This window comes from Poecilia formosa, unplaced genomic scaffold (genome assembly GCF_000485575.1).
Source record: "Poecilia formosa unplaced genomic scaffold, Poecilia_formosa-5.1.2 Scaffold381, whole genome shotgun sequence".
NCBI classification, from domain to species: domain Eukaryota; kingdom Metazoa; phylum Chordata; class Actinopteri; order Cyprinodontiformes; family Poeciliidae; genus Poecilia; species Poecilia formosa.
The window spans coordinates 99,760-119,077 of record NW_006800320.1 but is presented as its reverse complement, the minus strand read 5'-3'; the positions used below and the strand labels follow the sequence as shown (position 1 = coordinate 119,077).

The window sequence follows — 19,318 nt, the reverse complement described above, 5'->3', positions numbered from 1 at the left end:
CAATCCACAAAGCAGGACAAAAAATATTCAGATAGGAGAGCATTAATACAATCAAACACATTCAAAATATCCTACCAAAAATTGCTTGCAAGCAGAACTTTTAGGTTGGTATATAATGACAGTCATACAATCTGGTCATGCTGGATAAGGGTTCCTCTCTTAAACGTCAGACATCGCTACATGTTGAGCAGAGCTACATGATGAGCAGAGCTACATGTTGAGCAGAGCTACATGTTGAGCAGAGCTACATCTGAAGCATCTGAAGAAATGTCACAGGAGGTTGGGTCTGCATACTTCTGGTGTACAGGTTTAATTTACTTGTACACTCCGTGGATTATATTCACATTCACATCAATTTTTTACAGAGAGCGTTTAAAGCAAAACAAACTGTACTGTGTCACTACCATGTCTGTGTAGTTTGAAGGATATACTTGGAAAAACATAGGGAGTGGTGAAGCTGGAAATTAAATTATTCATTTTCACAGGGTAAGAGTTGGAGCCATCCAGCTTTTGTATAAAAATCAATATGAACCTTCACAACATCATATTTCAGACCGCGCCTTGCTGCCTCCGCCTGGATACGGGCTCTCACTGCGATCCCGGCACATTTTAAAAATTCATAAACCAATGCAGCTGCCTGCTCGGGCAGAGAGAAGACTCCTTCTGCATTACAACTCTACGTACTTCAACCTCTAAAGGTAGATTTGACTCACTGAAAAGTTTTAAGAAAAGGAAAATTAGAGACTTTTGGAAAGTTCTCCTGACACCCACTCTGACTGACGCAGTCATATCACATTCCTGCTAAGCAACGTTCTTTGTGCTCCCTGTGGTACGTGTCATTTTCATCTGACAGGTTTGTAAGCTTCATCACCAGGTTTTCTCAAACTTGGAAAGAAACAATTAGCAGTAGTTTCACTACAGCACGTCCTCCATGTTTATCTGCCAAGGTTAGCACAGAGTCTGGCATGTTATACATGTGCAGGGAAATTCATTTAGGCTAAAATTAAATGTATTTGCTGATCAAGAAGAGTAACAGTATGAAAACAAATGTAAAAAAGATTAACAATATATTTAATAAAAGTTTTTTTTAGACTTCAGACTAAAAGTGATGTTTGAATCACATTGCATTTTGAGCAATAAAGTCTTATTAAAAAAAAGGAGCTGAATTATTTTATTATCAGCATTTTTTCTTTCATATATACTTTTATACAACAGAACAGGACAATTTTTATGTGATTACTTGATTAGTCATAAGGGTGATTGATTACTTGGTGACTAAAGTCATGTTTTAGAACAGCCCTGTCGCCGGGTATTGGCACACAAAACTAATCTGTGAGCCCAGTTGCTGTTTATGTTTTGCATTTTGTAAAGGAGGGGCCCACAGGACGGGGCCTGGGGAAGTAAAGTAGATTTGATGTGGCATTTAATCTCATCCCTAATTTGGTGCAGACTAAGTGTGTGTCTGTGTGTGTATTTATTCACACGTTTTCTGTCTGTAGGTGGCGGTGCATTAATCCGCTAGCACTTCTCCTCCCCCTCCCCTTCCTCTCTTTGCACCCTCTGTGCACGTGCTCATGTGTCGTCCTCAGTCAGGGGCTTCTCCATGTCTGTGTGTACAGGGTGTGTGTTCAGCGACAGCCGGGCCATCTGTCCCAGTGCTAACTTTGCCAAAGCCACAGTGACTGGAGCGGCTCCAGCAGCCGCCGTCCTCCACCTCCCACCGTCTGCCCCTTGCATTGGTTTCAGCGAGACACGGCAGGAAGCGGCTGCTTCGTCCCAGAACCGCTTCCTCTGCCCTCCCCTCCCTCCCACAGAGCTCCAGTAATCCTGCCAGATGACTGCATTGAAGTGAGCGCTGGTGAAAACTGATTCGATGAGACATTTAATTGTGTCCCTGGTTGAATGTGCTCATTACCTTATTGGTGTTACCGGCCACAGGTAGTTGGTGTGAGTTGCACACACTGCTGAGCTGATGCAACCAAGACGTTGATGTGAGATAAAAAGTCACTCCTGCATTTTTATTTCTGTTGACCCAGTGAAGTCATCAGGCATTGCAGCATATCATGCTATTGAAGAAGCAGATATGGATATGATGATCTTATCGGGATGCAGCCACATGAAATTTTGAGCAGACATCAATATCTGATAAGCAGCTGATATGGCTGATCACCAGTATTTACCAATATTTTATCTATTAAATATATTTCACCTCTCGACACCTTGAAAAAAAATTACCACAACACTGACTTCACTACTGCTCCCCGGTTTCAGTTAAACTCCCCACAATCCTTTGCTGCATCTCTATCACTGTCACATGACCAACCCTGCTGAAACAAACAGCAGCAAGATGGAAATAAGTATCAGTTGATAATTTCAGTTTGATTTGTCAGACTTATAGAATATGCTTAAAAAAGTCACGAGTGCCAGCCGATATGTTGTTACTGCTGACATATAAATCCATAGTTATTCTCTTGTTTTGGTACATAGAAATTTAGGCCAGAAGGAAGCTTTACCGTGTTTAAATTTTCATTCTCAGTAGCAAATAAGCAGAGAGGCAGATGTCCACTTAAACGTTCTACAGAAATTTGATTTAAATATGCTAATTTTCTCTTAAAAGCTACGTTTAAGCTCACTGCAAAACTGGTCAAAACCCAAAGATCAGATTTTTATTCTTTTATGTAGGCGCCATTTCTGAGGAAGACACAAAACTAGTTAGTCTTCATATCAGTGAAGTCTGAGGAAGTGCAGAAATATAAACAGGTTTTGAAAAGCAAAGTCAATTTTTGGAACAAGTCAAGATGTTTAGCTGCTAACAGGAAAGCTGATTGGTTCTGTCTACTGAGGAAGAGTTAATATATGCTATATGTCATTTATGAAATGAACTGTAAATCATTTTGTCTTGGTTTTAAAATAGTAAAGGTTTTGTACACCGACTGCTCCGTCGCACAAGTTGTGTCTTCACCTCTTCTGATACGAACAAGATTTGTTCACACAGCAGGAACTGTAAATGCAGCTTTTTCATGGCGTTCTGAACGGCCCGATTCTGATCTTTTCACCCCACAGATTTGTGCCACTTCCATATATGGTACTAAATTGAATATGTACTGCAAAAACAGCTAACTAAAGAAAAATACAGACATAGCTGAAAATACAAGAACCAAAAAACAAAACTCAGACAAAAGGTAATCATAAAATTCATGACATTATGAAACTAAACACCACTTTTAGTTCTTCTGGGAACAAATCAAACCTGTTTTTTTTTTTTCCTTTAATGAAGAACAGAAATTCATCCCTTGTTGTTAAATATTTCTTGTTATAAGGTAATTGTGAACAGATAGGAAACTCTTGTGGCTTCAGAACTTGTGGTTTTGGTTTCATTTCATGTTAACTCAACAACAAAGCAACATTGTAATAGATCATTAGAGGAATGAGCTAAACAGTCAAAGTAAAGCCGTATGCAGCTGTCCTTCTTCACTAGCTGATCCTCTGCATCACATCTGGCCCAAATCAGGTTCTGATCCTTAACATCAGATGCCTCTGCATCAAGTGTTGTATTTTACATAAGTTATGTGCATTTTGTTCCATGGATGCTGTTCAGCTTGTTAGACCTATTGTTATTCCCTATGCACATTTACTCAACTATGATTAATCCACGTGTTCACATGTGCCACCAGACAAGAGAACATGCGAAGCACTTCAACTGATGAGTCTAGGCTTCAGTCTAGTGCAGTGATGTGTCAGTGTGGATTTATTTCAACAGGACATTAAAAGCAGCTGAAGTTGACCAAAGTGCTTCACTATTTATTCACATAAAACTAAGTTTGCACTCACACTTCACTGTGTCAAACAATCCAAATTAATGGGAAAACCTGTTCACCTCCTCGCCTGTGGTGCTTCTGTATCAGAGTTGGATTGAGCATTCATACCTCCCCGAAACGGACCGGACTGTAGTTTGATTAAAGCGAACTGAACAAGACTGCTGTGAATGCGCCTTAAAACAAGAGAGACAACAAACAAATAAAGTTAATGAGATACCACCTAGAACTATTAGAAATAACAGAGTCTCATATTCCGCTTTCATCATATGCCAAGGAGAAAAGATGGGTTTTCACTTCAGCATAGATTTAAAAAAATTAAACACTTAGCAGTCTGGATATGAATGGATAAACTATTCTGGAATAAATAGATCCAGATTAGTTCACGTTCAGAGACAGCTTCATGGAATCTCATGGCCTTCTTCAACATCAGAGTCTGACGTCAAAGAATCAAAAGGTCCTATAAAGTCACTCCTAAACTTTAAGGGAAGATTTCCCAAAAAGAGTCGAGGCAGTCTGCAGTGAGCCGACGTCATTTTAGACCTGGGAGACTGAGAAGAGGATTTTAGTCAAATACAAATGACTAACATCATTTGAACGACACACCAGTCAATGCTTCTGGTAATTTTATGTAGTTTTTCTTTTAAGTAGTGGTCAGTTAATCTAAACTAAAACTAGTTGAAATCAAGTTTTTACAGAGATCAAAGTCACTATGTAGATCCATGTCTTGATTTTAACTCAAAAACTCAAATGCAGGACGATTGCTTATCCATTCTGGTCTCTAACTTGCAGTTCATCTGGCAGTAAATGCAGTAGTCATGTGTTAGATGAGTAAATTGTATTGCCTTAAACTATTGACGCCTGCTAAAGCTCTGCAGTCAGACCAATCAAGACTGCAAGTAAAAGCCTATAAATTCAAGCATCTCCCTGAGGATACCATCTACTCAGAACCTTCTCCTCTTAGAGCTACTTTACTAAAGTACAGAAGTTACAACATCTACTCAGAGACTAGATCTGAACTTCAGTTCAACTAAGGTCCCAGTGTATATAAGGGTTTCGTCTTTCCGGAGACTCCCTGGGACAATGTACAGTAACACAGGAAAAAGAAGATCAGTTCTATTATTGTGAGTGCGGAAGTTAGCGTCCCCATCCGCCGCACACAGCACAATGCTGGCTCGCTATAGCAACAAAGACTCAGAGGACAAACACACACTTCACCAAAAGAGCTGATGAAACTGCCTGAGTGACCGCAGATCCCCTGCACACTCTGAAGGCACAGCGATCACACACACACACACACACACACACACACACACACACACACACACACACACACACACACACACACACACACCTCGCTCACTCCCTGCTGTAGTTCACACAACAACTTTTTATACAGATTTGTATCCCGACGTTCCCCTTCTGACAACCTTGATAAGGAATCTTATCAAGTAGCCTCCTAAGATTCAAGGAGGCTACTAGAATCTTAGGAGGCTGTGTTTTCCTTGGTTCACAAAACCAAGGAAATAATAAGAACTGAACTTGAGAAAACATTTTTGTTAACTGAAACAGTGGTGGGAAGTAACGAAGTACAAGTACTTCATTACTGTACTTAAGTCCAGTTTTCGTGTATCTGTACTTTACGTAAGTAGATTTAATAATGGATACTTTCTACTTTTACTTTTACTCCACTACATTTTACAGTAAGTATCTGTACTTTCTACCTCACTACATTTCTACAAAACTGTCGCGTTACTCGTTACATCCAAGTCGCGTTGCTCTTTTTGTCCATTAAAATGTGAAGTTCAGGGTCTTAAGGTGGCGCCGTAAAATCCAAGCAATAACGTGACTTAGTGTCTGTTGTCACCCATCGCCTCCACCTTTACTCGCACGCGGAGCTCCAGACATGCGCAGTGGTGGATATCCGTCTAATCGTCAGTAATATAATAGCTGCATAAACCATAAGATATGGCGAAATGTAAAACCAGCAGCGCTTCGCTTTCACAGACGTTGGGACTTCGTCCAACTTTTAGCGTCACTTCGAAGGAAAGCTTAAAGAAAGGTAAGATCTGTGGACTTGATGAAAAAAGTTGTCACTCATGCCATTGTGTGTTGACTGAGGTGTCGCCTATATGGGACAACGCTGTGACCAAAGTGGAATATAGTAATATGACATTCAGGAACGATCTGATTCTTCTGGACGGATCTTTACTAAGTCCTAAGGACTGAAGCCTCACTGAGAGCCGTTCTTTGTTCTTGTGTACACTGCAGTAGCTAACACATACGCACGTTTATTTAATCACCGAATAAGTAAAAGTTGAATGAACACAGAGCATGCTCATTGATTGATTTCGTCTCCTGTCATGGTGGCAAACATCGCAGTGGGAGGGAGGATGAGAACAGTCACGGTGCTCCTTCTGCTTGGTTTCTTGTTGCGCCGTTGGACAGTGTTCATAGTTGAACATTATTTACCGTTAATTGCGATGTTTCAGTTGTGGTTTCTGACATGGGCAATATGGGCAACCGCCCAGGGTGTTATTTTACTAGGGATGGCAGGAGACCTCTGAGGATTGTAGCACAGCGATGAAAGCAAAACAGAATGAAAGGAGTTTTAATTGATACTGGTTAAATAAATTTCTGCTCTAAGTATTTAACATCTAGGTGTTTTTATGGGAATGTGGATCTTTCAGATCAATCTGAGAACCAATTTTGATAGGTGCACTTAATTTTATTGTGTCATGTAGCGCTGGTCTTGGTCTTGGGTTCGGTGGTCTTGACTACAACTCTGCTACGTGGCTCCTTGGTTGCATGTTCTCCCTCACCCACCTTCTTTCCATCCCCTTTCTGTTGGATTTCTTTCTAAATAAATGTCACTAATGAAGTTCATGCTATGTTAGGACAGGAGACAAGATGTTTCCATCCCTGAAATTATGATTCATAGAATCACATATCTAAGTATAAACTGTTACAGATAATAAACACAATAAGAACATGTTTAATCTGTGGCATTGTTCATTAAAATGGCACATTTCTGATGTATTCAAATTAAATACTATCGGTTCACTTAATGATATTACTGATTAGGTTATGTATTCAGCAAGTACTTTTACTTTTAATACTTAAGTATTTTTAAAAGCCAGTACTTTTTTACTTTTACTTAAGTAAAATGTTAATGTGGTACTTTGACTTTTACTTGAGTAAATTTTTTGAGTACTTTCTCCACCACTGAACTGAAATAAATAAAAATGCTAATTAATGGGGGAATAATCTATAACTCACTGGCAAATTACAGTACTCCATCCTCCTCCTGGCAGCACTTATGCTAGTCTGCAAAATGGCAAAGTTGTTAGAAAGCAGCAGAGTCAGTTGGTTGTTTAACTGAATGCATTTTGTGAAAACGGTCGCTTATGTTTAATATTCTTTACCCAATCAGTATATATGTAATCACAATACAATACTTTGACCTGTCTGAATTCTGCACCTAAAAATTAACCACAATATGAAAAAACTATTATAACAAATAAAAACTAAACAATATTTAACTAATAATATCCAATAAAACCTAGCAAACACGCTAAAAACTAACTATAGCTTTCTGAATTAGAGAACCAAATAGAGCAACGAAATACAACTAAACTATAATGATAAATCAAAACTTTTCCAACTCTGCTAAGATTACCTTCAGACATATTCCTGCCCTGTGTGGCGTGTTAAGAGTGATCTGGTCCTCTCTGAAGGATGTCAGGACCTCTCCGGTCGAAAGTCAGGAATATTCAGCATGTTTGATTGATTTGGCCTGAATCCCGATGTCGCAGCATCGTGTTCCTCGAGAACAAACAATAACGTGGACCGCTGAATGTGACACGTGGCCAGTCAGAAAGCGAGGTCTCATCCATCATGGTGGATGGCGTCCAGTGGACGTTGGAGACGTCTTTTTCTCTGTTAAACACAGTTCACAAACTCTTGCTGTTGCTTCTTCCCAGTCAGTTTTTGTTTACACTGAACTCACGTTTCATCTTTCCGTCTGACGTCTGAATATTGGGGAGCACAATCGATTTGTGTGTAGTGTGTTGCTCCACACAATGTTTGACCAAACATGTTGGATCTAAGATTTACTGTTTTGTTTGTGATCTCTCGGGTTTTGAAAATCAGAAGATAATTTTAAGATCTTTCCATGTGAAGCAGACTTAATCTGAATGCAAAAATACTGATAAAGAGGCACATATTAAAGCCGTATCTGCATCTCCTAGTCCTGATGTCCACTTGACCTCAAAGTATGTGATGTAATTTTCTCATTTTCTTCTCATCATGCTCCGCCACTCTGCCAGAGGTCATTTTAGTTGATTTTAGAATCTATTTTGGAACGTTTGGAGACTTTCCAGGAACACTGCACTGCAAAAACACAAAATGTTACCAAGTATTTTTGGTCTAATCTCTAGTGTCAGTGTCTTAGTACCCTTGAAATAAGACTAAACTAACTTTTCAGCAAGAATATAGGAACTTGTTTTAAGTGAAGAATTTCTTTATATTGATAAAAACTAGTACTAGTTTTGCTGGCAGATTTTTTCACTTATGGGAAAAATGTCTTTAATAAAATAATCTGCTAGTGGAAGTAGTACTTTTTCATCAATATTAAGGAATTCTTGACTTAAAACAAGCTCTTATATTCTTGCTGAAAAGTTACTTGTAAGTTAGTTTTTACTAATTTCAAGCATATTAATGTATTTATGCTAGAAACTACAGCAATATTACTTTGTAAACTTTAGTGTTTTTGCAATGTGGGCTGGATTCGCTGGAGGATCCAGGATTTGATGCATGGTATTGTCTCCAGAATGAGATAGAAAGTTTTAAAATTCTTCAATTATGAGATATTTTCAATTCAGAGTTTTCTAAACCAAGCATTGTCTGGAAAACATTCTGAGCGCCACACATCATTCCACAGCCTCTTGTGTCTGAATTACAGTATATCAAAGTGAAGGCTCATGCTAAGCCATGTTCTCTTCCAAAAGTCTTTCAACTATTATTATTCCTTGGGTTCATTATCTGCCCTGCTCTGTGGAGACTGTTGTGACCCGCTTAGGAATCTGTGCCTGCTCACATGAGCATACGCCCGCTTTCCGCTTTCCTCTATGCACAGGTCTCTGCTCTGTGAGCGTGGGTTGTCATGTGTATGGATCTCTTTGCAAGTGTGTGTGTGTGCATGTGTGTGTGTGTGAGATCTGTAAACAGGAAGTGTGAGGATGCATGCAGCGAGGGGACACAGAGAAATGGGATTTCCCACAGTGACAGAACTGCTCAGCTGAATGAGGCTCTGTGTGTGTGTGTGTGTGTGTGTGTGTGTGTGTGTGTGTGTGTGTGTGTGTGTGTGTGTGTTGCGTTTAACGCGGGTGGGCTGCTGTGTGGTGTGTGTAAATTCTGGACAGCTGATTAGCAGCTGAGCACCAGTGCTGTGTATCATTTCCCAGATAACATCGTGTCCGATCTGACGTCCCCAAGAGCGGAGCAGAATGCTGAGCTCTGCGCAGGTCATGAGGCAGGGCAGCTGCTGGGGTTGGAGGTCAGGGGTCAGGGGCCGGGGGTCATTTCTACATGTGTTGGAAACAGACGAACAAACTGTAGTTGTCAGACTATAAAGGGAGGGGCTCAGACATCCCACACAGGGGAGACAACTGCCTGTAGCTTTATCATCAACTATGAACTGGTTTAGTTCCTCTGTAGACTCAACTTAAAGCTGGAGGTTCACAGGTGTCCATGATGGATGGCTTAGTTTGATGTGCCAAGCTTTTATTTTAATCTGAAAGAAAACTAAAGTTTACAGATGTGTAGAAAAGCCTGATAATCATGTGGATTTCACATGTGAATGCCTTTGTATTTGCAGATGCACTGATCTGTGATTGGTGGCTAAATCCTGATCTCCTGTACAGTTTTGTTGGTATGCTGGTGCATATTTTACCTAATTTTGATTAAGAAAAATCTTTCTTACCCTCAACTAACCCTAAATATGTTACTTAGGGTTCTATCTTTATGTCTTGGTGTGAATTTTATAAGTTTTCTCATTTGTGGCCTCCTTAGGTTACCTAGGCAGCTGAATTCTCATATTTCTTTGAAACAGGACATCTTTACCTCACTGTGGTATAAAACCACCTCACTCAGACACGCCACCCCTCCCACCTGGTGGCGAGTCAGGAGCTGGAATAGAGAGTGTTGCCGTGGAGACCGTTGATCGATACTGTTACCCAGCTTTACAAATGTGTGATTTATTTGCAACATGGACACAGAGTGGAATGGATCTCCCCTGCTCTGACTGCTGGTGACGGTACGCTGCAGGACGGACAGCAGAGCTTGAGAAGCCTGACAGACTAATGGCTGCTCTTGCTGCCCACTCAGGACAGAGCTGCACTGCAGCTGAGCTAAAGAGCAGTGTCACCAGAAAAGTCTCCAGCAACGCAGAGAGAAAGTCAGTAAAGTTGTCAGTTGTTTTTTTTTAATTATTATTAATAGTCGCTAAATATGACAAGAAAGTTTATAAATTAACAACAGTCTCAGTTTGTCCGAACCACAGCTCCTCTTACCCTTGGACATGCTTCTGTGTGTTTTGGCTCCGCCCACTTTGGTGTAATTTTTCAAAATTTGTCAGGTTATGTTTTCACAGGAAGGTTTGCTTCATTTTAAATCGGAATTCTTTGCCGATGTTTTTTTAGATCTCCACAGAGTTCAAAATGATTGTTTCTAGCCTGTGCTAAAGAGTTATTAATTAGGAGCAGAGGTAACGTCACACTGTGTGTGTTTGTATGTGTGAAAGCAGTCGCTGTAAAAGCAAGGTTTGACATATTTATAACAAAGACAGAATTATTTGGGATTCACATTGTAATCTTTTTTTCAGTTGTATATTAGTGGCTAGTAGCAATATTACTATGTCATATCAATATCGGCCAATGTATTTGTGTCAGTGCGTCCAAAGTTTACTGTAAGGAAATGTCGGTCAGGTCAGTCAGTGGAAGTGAAGTGTTTTAAAACTCAGATACTAAAAATAATACAGTATACAGCTTAAATGAATGTATGTTTGAATGGAGGACCCAAAAGTAGACATAGAAGAGCAAAGTCTTTAATAAGAAATAAAAAGAAAGCCTACACTCAGAGCACTGCTGGAAGACACAAACAAGCAAAAATGGAATCATGAAAGCACAAAATGGCAACACTTGATGACAAAATGGTGGAAAGACTTCACCATGGTGACCCATAGCTGTAGCGCTAAAGCAGGGTATGTTCACAGTTTGGGAAAGGATTGGATTTTCGAGTTCCTGAGCAGGTGATCCACTGTCAGGGCCGATCAAGCTGCAATCATCCAATTCTGTTTACAAATGGTAATCTTTTCTACAAAAGCACACATCGTATTTCCTCTGGTAGATTTATCTGACAAATGAAGGTTTGAAACATAAAATTTGATTCTAATTAGACTCTAATATTCAAGCAGCAGCTGCTGAAACCATGCAGACGAGTGTTGCATGGAGGCCCATGGCCTAGTTCAAGGCTGACCCGTCAGTCTGCTTGATTCAGTTCATAACTTTCAGCACATGTAACGTTTTGTCTGCGCTGCTCTTTCATCGGAACAATCAGCGAGGAAAGTTCCACTGCATGAATGAATCTATGTTTTTAGAAGAATATTCATTAGTTGTTACATCAAGTTAATTTGCTCCAACAAATGTTTGAATATGCATCAAGGAAAGTTTTAATGTTTCTTGTTAAAGAGAATTTAAAGCTATCTGGACATTTTCCACAAGTATATTGGCTCATCTGATTTACAAATTGGTAAAAATTAGCGGTATGTTTTGAGTTTTCAGCTTGCCCATGTGGAAAATAAATGACTAAAGAGATTATTGTAAATGTTATAAAGTGGGCCCAGGTTTTCTGATCCTGACAGCAGTGAGATCATTTTCTCACTAAAAGTGACTCATTTTACTCCATGATCATAACAAATCCCCACTGCATTGTGGTTTTATACTGAATATTCAAAAGCTTTAACAATTCATTCTAGATATAATAGTTATTTATTCAAGTACCATTTTCAAGTAGGAAGATGCTCAGAGTGCCTTAAAATCTGATTTATTTGTTACACTTTCTGCACATGAAGTAGCAAAAAAAGATTCACAATTCTCTTGTATAATTGAGTAATAATAAGGTAAGTCATAATGTAAACAGATTTTCTTAAGTAGAGCTGAAGGCAGCCAATGAACTGGACCGGTTCCTTTAAATGGCAGCTGTTTGTCCCATCTGAGCATGCTCAGATGATTACTACTGTCTACTGGGGAATCGACCTCCTTCTGCAGCAGGTCTGTTAAAACGATACACGTGACTCACCTGAAACGTCTCCGTTTCACCACCGTCTTTATTAGAGGCACAGAAAGACAAAGTAGTTCCAGCAACTTTCAGGCTGCTAGTAGATGTAGGATCCTCAAAAAAAATCCAACATTTTGATTTAAAATAATGTAATAAATAAATACATCTAACAAAAGAAAAATAAACTAAACCTGAATATTTAGAGTGGATTTTTAACTGATTTCTAACCATCTGGATTGTCAGTAGGAGCAGAGAAAGGTTAACACTGTACACAACGTCAATAGCGTAGCTTCACATTTTAGCTAATGAAAGAAAAACTTTATTTTTCTTCTCAGTCACTTCAAATCAGATTGAACTAAATGTATTTCTTTAAGGAGGAAAGTAGGCTACAAAGTGAATACAACCAAAGTTACAGAACAATGGTAACTTTGGTTAAACCAGAATGTTCTGCTGACGTTTATTGACATGCTAACAGGATGTCGGTTGGTTAGGGAGAAAAAGTGATTTGAAATAAATAAAACACAATTACATTAACATTTTATTATTATTTCTGCTCACTTCATTTTATAAAAAATGAATTGAATCACTCATGCCTTGAAGGGAATGTGTTCCCTTTACTCACGACCAAAGCATGTCTCTTCAGATCTTTCTTCAGCTGTTGAATCTTTATGAGATTTTTAACTTTCTGCGTTACGAGTCTTACTGGGAACACAAGCGAATGGATTCACACAAATCTACAAGAGCATCACAATAAAGTCGACACACATAAACACCAATAGAGTCACAATAACATGACTGTAGAATTTACATCGTTAGATTTTCAAGAATACCATCTAGGATCGGGACTTAAAATGTTGATTTTATTAACTAATTACATAGACTTTAACATGTTAAATATTCATTTTTTTATTTAATGCAAAAGTCCCAACCTGGAACCACTGTATTGTGTTTTCGGTCCGCCCAGAAATTTGACGCACAAGCTAACACCAGCTAACAACGTAGCAATAAAACCGCTTCTCTCGGCCCACAGAGGGGTTCAGTTTTACCTCAAAAAGCAGCTGATGGGACGCTGGAAAAGATTATTGTTGTGCTAAAAGAAGTTAGTCTATCAGTGAAGCTATTCAAACCTAAAGTAGCATCTCAGTGCTAAACATGGCCACAGTCTACATTTCTAAAGAGGTTCCATGAATGATCAGGAGTTCCTGAAACACTGGGAAGCTGAAAGGATAAATAGCACTTTTTATGACCCAAATAACAGATTTAAAAACAATAAATATCTTTGTTGTTGAGCTCATATGTGTATTTATTCAACAATTTAGGTGCAAAAAGCCTTTTTGAATTGAAAATGTTGCTTCTTTGGTCAGTATAAGGTTTTTGATTAAAATGCGTTGAGATTAAATGATGAGGTAATCGTAGAAAATTTCAAATCAATTAAAAAATTTCCCACCACTACTATCATCATAAAAGAAAAATAAACTCAGGAGGAAACACAAAAAGGTTTGAACAAAAGTACATCATCATGATGTAATATACAATGGAAGTTATTGTTCAAACGTTGGAGGCCTTGTTATATTTGATGACTACAGCCTCAAAACAAAGATGCTTTCTGTGTAGTTTTGTGTTGTTGGAAACATGTCAAGCGTTTGATCTCTAGATAAATATTTCACATAGATAAAGCCCAGTGAAAGGTCGTTTTTTTTGTTTTTGAATTTGCATGAAACTCGCTGAAGACATTAATCTTGGTTCCCACTTCCTTTGGTTTCTGTTTTACATCCTTTTATAAATGCTGTATAATTATGTACATGTAGCTTAATGTACATAAAGCTGTGTTACAACATGCTTGGCGCTGAATTTGAACATGCAGCGTCGTATGATGCACAGGCCTGAGCAGGGCTGCGTGGGCGCGCTGCCGCGTCTCTTTCTCTTCCTGTCTCTGTCAGGCTCAGAGGATCTCTATGGTTGGAAAACTTACTTTCACATCTGTGGGCGACAATCAGCGTGTGGCTTTCTCACAGTAAATCCATTTTGAGATAAAAAGAAAAAAAAGGCAACAATATTAAAAGGCTGATCGAGCTGAAGCAGACGCTGCAGGACGAACAGAGAACGTGTTGGACCTGCGAAAACTTTACATGCACTTTTTCCTTTTAATGAAAAAAAATTATGCAGAGCAGTTCTGCTTAAAATCTTTTCATTTTCCAGTTTACTCATTGCTGAGAAGGAACATTTTGATCAAGGGACATCTTCTCACACAGCGCTTTTTATTCCTTCAGTTTAGTCAGCCCACGCGGTTCTGTGAGCGCCGAACATGGAGAGACGGACGGCTCTCCTCCGGACGGTGAAACAGCTGTGGACAGATCAGGGTGCCATGGGAACACAGGGAGGGGCGACCACTGGAGAGGGACAACTTCACTCAGCCAGACTAGCTGTGTAACACATGAAGCCGCAGCTTGATTATTCTGACGATTAATCAATTAATCGTTTAAAAAATTGCGGCGTTCTGCTCATTCTTCATTTAACTGCTTACATTTATTTTATGCAATATTGAGAGTAAAAAATGCAAAAAACAATAATTTAGTTTATTTCTTGAATCAAAAAATAAAAAGTTGATTTCCTGAAATGTGATAATAGCATTGCTTTACTGAACACTGGATCATTTGTAACAAAGGAGGCATCTGCAGCTAAAAAATACTTCTAACATCAACGTGTGAAAAGCTCGAACCTTTTTGGTTGACATAGCATCAGTAAGACTGAGCTGATGATTATTTTTTGGATTAACCAATTAATAATTGTGTAGCAAAATTTTCTAAAAGGGAGATTTTTTGTTGTTGTTGACAGAACTCAACTTAAGCAGCTTTGCCTTAATATCTGCTGAGGCAGCGGTTCTGTCAGTCAATTGTATTTTTTAGAGTCTGTATTGTAAAATTACAGATTAATCAATTACTTTGCCAGTTGGCAATAATTTCAATAATTGATTAATCACAATTAATTGTTTCAGCCTTAGCTGATTACGGTTTCAAACCCAGCTAAAAATCAGCCAGTTCTGGTCACCAACACATTTCTCCTTGAATCTCTAAAGCAAGAATATCCTCAGTTTTAATATTAGAGTTGAAGCAACACGTGTTGGAGAGTCACAGACAGTACATCGTAAAATATATACCATCTATGGAAGGTGGAACAATTTCAGTCAGACTTCATGTTTGAAAAATTATGAGAATTTAAATATTTATGAAGCAAAACAGTAATATTGAGGCGCCGTTTTTCTTTGGGACAACATTTAGAGTCAACACATAATTTCAGAAATAGTTAAAGTGGTGGGGTTATGTATTATAAAGGAACATACCACCTTTTTCTAACACAACCAAGTAAACATGTTACCTTAAATTGTTATGAAAATGGTTTATATATCAAAATTAACAAAATAAATTGTTTTTTGTTGGGTTTTTTAAAGCTGGATTGCAACAGTCTCTGTTGTTCTGAGCGCTTCACTGGCAGAGCAGACTTATTCCTAAAAGATATATTTATAGAAGATAATGCATTTAAACCGGACCAATCACACCGCTGGCGCCTCCTGTCACTCAAACTGGACACAGGCTGAGCTCAGGGTCGCAACTACATATTATTCAGGTGGATGCGGACATATAAATCGACGACCCCCCACCGAGGAAAGTACGTGAAGGTGAAGGAGCACACGCTACATTTCTCAGGTGGATGCGAACACAACTTTCACTCGCTTTCGCGCTCTCCTGTCTAAGGCACCACGCTGATTTTATATTATTTTATTTTTATTTTTAGTATTATTTTTCCGGTTACACGATGCATCAAACCGTATCAAATGCTTTGTCCACTTAGTCAGACAGAGTTAATGCGCGTGGCGGTGCGGAGATCCGAGAAACTCGACCAACCAGAATAGTTTCTGTGATTCTTATTAAAAACTCAACAGACACGAAATGAAAGAGCTGCTAAAGCCACATTAGCAGCATTGAATTAAATCTCCTGTTTGTAGCGCATCTCTGCGTAGTGCAGCAGATTACCTCATCATGCAGGGCCGGTCCAAGGGTGTATGAGGGCTGGAGCAGAATCTGACTTAGGGGCCCCTTTTGTTGCTAAAAACATCAGCACCTCTAACAGCTTCTGTGTTAGATTTAGTGAAATATGGGAGAAGGGAGTAGTTTAATTGGAAAACTACTCTTCATTTATAATGCATTGATAACTTATATAAATGTGATTATATAAGTTATAATTGCATTTTACTCATTTGTATTTGTGAACAAACAGCTCAAACTCAAAGACTAAACTCACAGTATCAGATTGTAGCTAAGGTAACAAAACAATCTAACTATGATTATTGTTCTTTGAACTTTTACAAAGTAAACTTGCCAGCTCCTTAAAATCTTACATTTAAATGTTAAACAATTTAAAATCTTATAATTTATGTATGCTGAAACTGAATCAAATTTAGCAGTATTGGTCATTTCAATAAACAAATGTTACTTTCATGTATCTGTGGTCTTTGTTAAAATATTAGCATTTATGGGGCCCCTGAAGTCCTGGGGGACCTGATGGAGCTGCTGACTTAATTTGCATTAAACAAAAGTGCAAATAATTGATATTAATTTTAATTGTATATTTTGATTGTTTTTAAGACTAGTCGTAGGTTTAAGTAGTGTTTCACTGGCGATGTTTTACTGTAACATATAATTACCCAGTAATATTTTTACATTTCCTGTCAACTTAACATCTTTTAATACAAAAACACGGTGGACCGCCTCGGCACCCTGACCACCAAGCTTAGCAAGTTTTCTGGGGGAAACCCTGGGAACCCTTAGTAGATTTTATTGTAAAATAAAAAAGGTGTTTTCTGGGGACTCATCTACATGTGCGCCATGCATAGCTGGAGTTCAGAAGCTGGGCATAAACACTCTTTTAATAATTCCTATGGATTTCTTCATGTAACATTATGCATCAGCAGGTGGAAGCTGGCGTCTAAAACATCTCCCTCGGGTTCCTTCATGTTCGCGACTTGGCATGCAACTGCGACAGAAATGTCTGTCTGGTTTTGTGGCTTCAGCTTGCCACCTTGGTGTGGCTGGAGCTCCTCAGGCCACAAACTTCTGCTCTACAGAGCTGAGATGAAAAGTGTCAAAGGCTGAGTGAGAGCACCGAGTTGCACTATCATGGCTACGTCGAGGCACTTCCTCGTTCCCAGCAGGCTGAGCTGATGGCTGGCCTGCTTTGATCAAACATCAGGCCTGGCTTCCTAACAACTACTTTCTACTTTCTCTCCAGGTTTGATTTTGTCTTTGCTTCAAACTGAGTGAGGTCTGCTTGGTCCCTGTAAAGCTGCGCAGTGTGTTTACACGGGAACCTCCTTGAGCCTTCACTAAACTTATAATTGACATGCGTGACTCATCTCAGGGCTCGCCTTGTGAAACTGCAAACCACAGCTGTGGAAACCCTGTCAGGCAGCTCGAGAAAAGGGAAGTGGATGTTGTCTCAGAAAATGTACACTTCATGCAAGTCTCATTCTTTTGTATCTCTCTGAAACTGAGGAAAGTCCTGGTATAAAGAAAGCACACCACCTTTATAGGTGACCTATTATGTTTCCTTACATAAGTCATAATAGGTCTATTGGCTACACAAAACATGATCATTGCATTTTTTGCATGAAATCATTCTTAGATAATATTTTCTATTGCTTTAGTCAGAGGAATCTATTTCTGATCTTTTTAGGTCTTGTCCACACGTTGCCAGATATCTGAGGATACATTTTTATGCATTTTGGTCTTTCAACCACACAAAACACGGTTTAATAAAAATGATTACTTTTAAAAACTCAGACCAAAGTGGGGATTTGAGAAAATGCCACATTGGTGTTTGTGTGCGCACATGGGAAATGCAGATTTAGGGCCCCACACATACTTGCTTTGACACGATTTCGATAACTTTATATTATAATACGGTATTTAAAAGTAGGTCTACCTATATATCTGTCCACACAAATGAACCTCTTGGCACCATGTTTAATTTGTGGTTGTTTTGAAGCATTGTGCTACACTACTGCCCCCTATGGGTTTGGCATGTTTACTCTCACGGACGTATTTGGGTTCATGTGGATGAACATTTTTCTTGTGCAGAACTACAATTAGTAAAAAATAAACAACAACAAAAAAAAAAATAGGCTGTCTTTTGAAAGGTACTCCACTGACTTTGACTTCAAAACCCTGAAGTAGTCATAGTGCACTTTGAACGAGTTCATGGTTTACACTGTGATAACGGTCGTATGAGAAACACGGACAGCTGAAGGGAAAATCTGTCATCATCTCATTTCAGTCTTCTGCTGTGAAACGCTGCATACTGCTCTGGCATGAATCACTCTGCCTAGTATACCCCCTAACCCCACCTCTGCCTCCACACACACACACACACACACACACACACACACACAGTCAGGCATAGACTCAGCCTCCAAACTTCCACAGACCTCAAATGGATTAAATATTTGTGGAATGCACCGAAGCTGGCTCGGTCCAAGAATCTCCTCAACCCCAAAGAGCCGGAGGACATGCCACCAGTGACCTGTTCCTTAAGTCCTGAACTAGTCCTGAGTTCACCTCACTTGCATCAGATGTTCACCCCTTGGCTGAGGCAACCTGGCAGCACCAGGATGAACTAGTTCGTGTTCGTTTTGAGCTCAAAGCTTTGGCCGACCTCATGATTTAGTAATGAGGCTCTTTTATCAGACTGGATTCATCGTTAAAGGCATTTTCATGCATCTGTGTGTTGCATCTTCTTATGACTGCTATATATATTTGAACATTTGTTTCAGTAAAATGGACGATATGGTGAAAAGATATAATTTTATATATATATATATATTTTTATCTTCAGTGCCTTTACCATTTTATGGTGACTGTTTCTTTAACAGTTCACAGGCGTGGATGTCAAAGTTTACTGAGCTTTTTAAAATTTCTCATTTTTATTTCTTTTTCCTTGTTTCTTCTTTTCCTGTTTTTGTTTTTTACTTCAAGATTTTTCTCTTTCTTTTCCTCTTTTTTGTCTTTTTAACAAACCTCATGTCTGGTGGTGCTGGCCCTGCTGCAGGAGCTTCCCTCCATCCGTCCGTCTGGGTTCAGAGCACTAAATGCTTTACATCATATTAGTGTGAA

General features: G+C 39.1%; 1 protein-coding gene across 4 annotated transcripts in view; it reads left to right on the top strand.

Moving 5' to 3' along the window:
- LOC103154323 (ubiquitin-associated and SH3 domain-containing protein B-like) overlaps positions 1-19,318 on the top strand; it is a 54,883-nt gene that overhangs the window by 11,313 nt on the left and 24,252 nt on the right. The window contains exon 1 of one of the 4 annotated variants that reach the window (XM_016662629.1): positions 1,556-1,848. The exons of the other annotated variants lie outside the window; for them this stretch is intronic. Within the exon in view, the coding sequence (XP_016518115.1) occupies positions 1,835-1,848 (14 nt within the window). The 5' untranslated portion in view covers positions 1,556-1,834. Of the gene's footprint in view, positions 1-1,555; positions 1,849-19,318 lie in introns of those variants that run through there. 4 annotated transcript variants of the gene reach the window in all.